This window comes from Notothenia coriiceps, unplaced genomic scaffold (assembly GCF_000735185.1).
Source record: "Notothenia coriiceps isolate Sejong01 unplaced genomic scaffold, NC01 NC01_scaffold00026098, whole genome shotgun sequence".
Taxonomy (NCBI): Eukaryota; Metazoa; Chordata; class Actinopteri; order Perciformes; family Nototheniidae; genus Notothenia; species Notothenia coriiceps.
Window position 1 is genome coordinate 182,563 of NW_011358799.1, and position 4,140 is coordinate 186,702.

At 39.6% G+C, this 4,140-nt stretch overlaps 1 protein-coding gene across 1 annotated transcript; it reads left to right on the forward strand.

Moving 5' to 3' along the window:
• The first annotated feature begins 49 nt into the window (after positions 1-49).
• Positions 50-3,696, forward strand: LOC104956508 (pleckstrin homology domain-containing family A member 7-like). The gene is made up of 3 exons (XM_010783998.1): positions 50-1,153; positions 2,388-2,521; positions 3,541-3,696. Exons 1-3 carry the CDS (start codon positions 893-895, stop codon positions 3,677-3,679), a joined length of 534 nt encoding a protein of 177 aa, XP_010782300.1. The 5' UTR covers positions 50-892; the 3' UTR covers positions 3,680-3,696.
• The last annotated feature ends 444 nt before the right edge of the window (positions 3,697-4,140 follow it).

Sequence of the window (4,140 nt, forward strand, 5' to 3'; positions counted from 1 at the left end):
AACTCAACACACACACACACACACACACACACACACACACACACACACACACACACACACACACACACACACACACACACACACACACACACACACACACACACACACATGTTGTCTGGGACTCAGAGTATTTGTGTAGATGCATAGGAGAGAAGGGATGTGTGTAATTAAAATCTTATTCCTGGGTTTTCTCTAGTAATGATTCTAAAAAATGGTACTATCTAATTCCTGGAGGAACTATTCTATATTTATTCTAGGTTGAAAAAAATGTTTAAATGCATCTTTGTCTCCCTCTATCTGAAGCACAACTACTGCAGAGATTACATATTGTTTTACGCCAAATTATATTATATTTTTGAAATGATTCTTTAGTTTACTACAGTGCTACTGCATTTCCCTATTCACTCCCTTTTTTGCCCTACCTGACACAGCTTCATGTGGCTTTGTCTTTTATTTCCCTTTATTGAAGAATATAAACCTGCTTTTAAGTATTTTTTATAATCCTTTACTGTTAAACTACCAAGGCTGCAACTATGGTGTTTATTTTTCAAAATTAATCCTGTTAAATAGCAAAGAAAACATCGGATAACCAGCAATTATTTTTTATTTTGCAGCTGAAGTATACTCATTTCTCAGCGTTTGTGCTAACCAAGTAATTATAAAATATGCTGCAAATCAACTTCATACAAGTTTAATAATTGTTTAACTAACAATGTATGATCTTTAAAGGCTTAAACTCAATATAAGTAGATTTAATGTGGACACTGGGTGCAATATAGCAGATATTTGATATATATTTATGTACAATGTTACTCACTGTTAGGGGGATATTGTCTATATTGAAATCCTGTTAATCAGTGGAAATAATATCAACAGCTTTAAGTACATTTTGATGGTAACACCTTTCAAACACATGTCCAGAAAGAGAGGTTTTGTGATCTACTTTAAAGATTGTAATAATGACTCCTGCTGTTTGCAGGTGTTTGACTGGAAGGAGGAGCGACTGGCTGCAGAGGGTCAGAGTGATGAAGGGTGGAGCCAGGCCAAGGAGAGAGGGAGGATCCAATCAGATGAGTGGGTGACGGTCACAGCCACACACATACGGGAGGTGGATGTGGAGCCTCTGGACTACGACCTGGATATCAGCCGGGAGGTAGGCGCACACACACACAGACAGACAGACAGACAGACAGACAGACAGACAGACAGACAGACAGACAGACAGACACACACACACTGACTGCGGCTTACATCTTTACAACAACGTCTTAACATCCGTTCGTCCAATATGTGAAGTTTTATTCTATTAGATATGTGTGAAAATGTCTTAATTAGCATATCAATTCTCGGTACAGCCTAAAATGGGTTTCATTACATCACAGTGACTTTAAACTTTGACAACCAAAATCTAATCCAAGTAGACATTTGTGTCAAATCCATTTGTGAGAAATCCGTTCCTGGGATGGACAGATTTAAATAACCCCAAAACATAATTCATACGGCCACAGCTGTCGCCTGCGCAGAGGCCTAAGAGCACATCAAAAGATGATAATCCTCTGACAGTTAAATCGGCACTTTAGTTCTCAGTTCATCAGTGTGCTGAGCTCATATTGAATATTATGCAACCATTCTTAAATTGTATATATAACATGTATTTAAATCACATCCTGAAAGGGGAAAGTCTAGACCCTGGGAGGCCTGTCAATCAAATGGGTTTTTCTGTGTGGTTTTTAAATAGGTGTGAGTCATTGACTTCAATTCAAGTTTATTTATATAGCCCAAAATCACAAATCCTATTTGTCTCAGAGGGCTTCACAAGTCAACAAAAACAATTGGCAATGTAAAACAATGTAAAAACAACAAACGTATCTTACAAGATCAATGTGAAAATACCAATTTAAAAAGGAACGTAACACAATGACACAAATACAGTTAGAGTACAATAAATACAATTCCATAAAACGAAGGGTCCATGAGGATGTATAAAAGGGGGTTTAAAACCAGCCTTAACTCTGCGCTGTACTTCAACAGCCCTATTCAAATCCAATTTGTGGTAACCCCAAAATCTTGTGCTAGATAAAAGCATTCACATTTCACTGCATGGCAGTTTAATAAAGTCTATTGAAATGTTTTTGCAAACCACGTCTTTTTAAGTGAATTGTTCAAATATTCTTAAATGAATGCCAGATTTAAGAACTGAATAGGAACTTTAGATAAAGGCACAAATCACTGTTAATGTAGAAGAAATATCCAAGAGAGAATTAGTTACCATTGTTATGAAAAGCAACCTCATGTTCACTTCTACTGGAAGAGACAAACTTAAAATGGTTGCGTCATCACCACATAATGGGATTTTAAGACTGCTGCCCTGTCATCTCCCCATGCAGCTGTGCAAACCTCAGAAGGTTCCCATCCCCGAGCGCTACGTGGAGTCGGACCCCGACGAGCCCCTCAGTCTGGAGGAGCAGGAGGAGCGCAGCCGCCGGACGCAGCGCATCAAGAACCTGCTCGCTAAGTCCAGGTACTCACACAGGAGCTGGGGTCATTAAGATGTCTGCCTTTTATTTCAAGTAAATCCAGGGAAGGCCAGGCAAGTTTATTTATACAGCACTTTTCAACATAAGGTAATTCAAAGTGCTTTACAAAAAGACATTAAAGGTGGGGTAGGTAATTCCCTTCAGAAACACTTTGTTATATTCCATGGAATGCTCTTAACATCCCGATAGCAATGAATATATTAAATGCTTTGACAAAAAATCATCATCTGTGGAAGCCGTGGCGCTGTAAAAAGCACGACCAATCATCTGAGCCGGCCAGGCTAAAGTAACTGGATGACCTACCTGCCTGTCAGCCTTCCATCTGTGCACAAACTTATCTCGTGCCCTCATTGGTCATGTGCGCGTTAGTGTGTGTTGGAGGTGGGGCTCTGTAAGGAAGTCTGAAGGAAGGGGCAGATTTTTTTCGGCTGCGTACTTTCAAATTCTAGCGCACTCGAGCTGGTTTCTCCATTCTTACCTACCCTACCTTTAAGAGCATAAAACACATCAGAAACACAAGTTACAGTGCAGTCAGTGTAAGATGTGAATAGTTCAATTCAAAGTAGCTGCAAAAAGCAAGTCTTCAGCCTAGGAAGGTGTTCAAGGGGGATTATGATCTGAGTGAAATGCACTGATATACATTCAGTGAGTTCAGCTTCTACTGTATCCCTCTGGGAATGAAGGCCTAAATGGTTATCAGTATGTGAGTGTGTTATTTATGAATCCACTGGTTCAAGAAACACCTTTTTTGGATTCCTGTAAGATCATTTTAAAGCATCAACAGGAATAAGACAAGGAAACAAAGGAAACATTTTACAGTATATACATATCAATATATCACCACTAGAGTTAGGTGCACTTTGGACATATATACAGATATTATTGGTTAAGAATATCAGAAACAGATGTTTATTTGTATAGAAAGTAGGTACATAATGCAAGTCATACTGTATGTGCCCATGGTGCAAGTTGTTCTTTCTAAGTGTGTGTGTTCTCTCTCCAGTTATCAGAACAGACAGCCGTCCGATCCGCTGGACTTCGGTGATCTGGACGCAGCTCTGCAGCAGCAGGAGAGGATCATGAGTGTGTCGCACGCTCTGGCCTCCGAGGCCTCGCGCAAGAGCAAGCTGGTGGCAGGTTAGTGAACAAACATCCTTACTTACATTCTGTAATGCATCCCTGAGCCCTTAAACCAGGGGGGTCCAAACGTTTTTCACCGAGGGCCACATACAGAGAAATATACGAAGGGCTGAGCGCTCACTAGAGGTATGTCGCACTCATAAGTATCAGTTATAAGTAGTGAAATCAATCGAATGGTTAAGTATGCTTGATACTTGAAAAGCTGCCAATGAAAAAAACAGCCTCATCGCAGCTCCAGAGGGCTTCTTATTGTGTTACAAAAAAGTGTTGCGCTCATCCCTTAAAGCAGAAGCCCTCAGATGGATTATCATAAGAGGAATAGGAAGGGTCTATTTCAAACTGGTGTATGTAAATTGTTGCTGGCTTTTTCAAAACGCTTAGATCTTGTTAGAAATGTTTCCAACTTTAATCGACTGTGTAAATATTTGTACATATATTTATAGAAGTAAAAATATAAGACAGC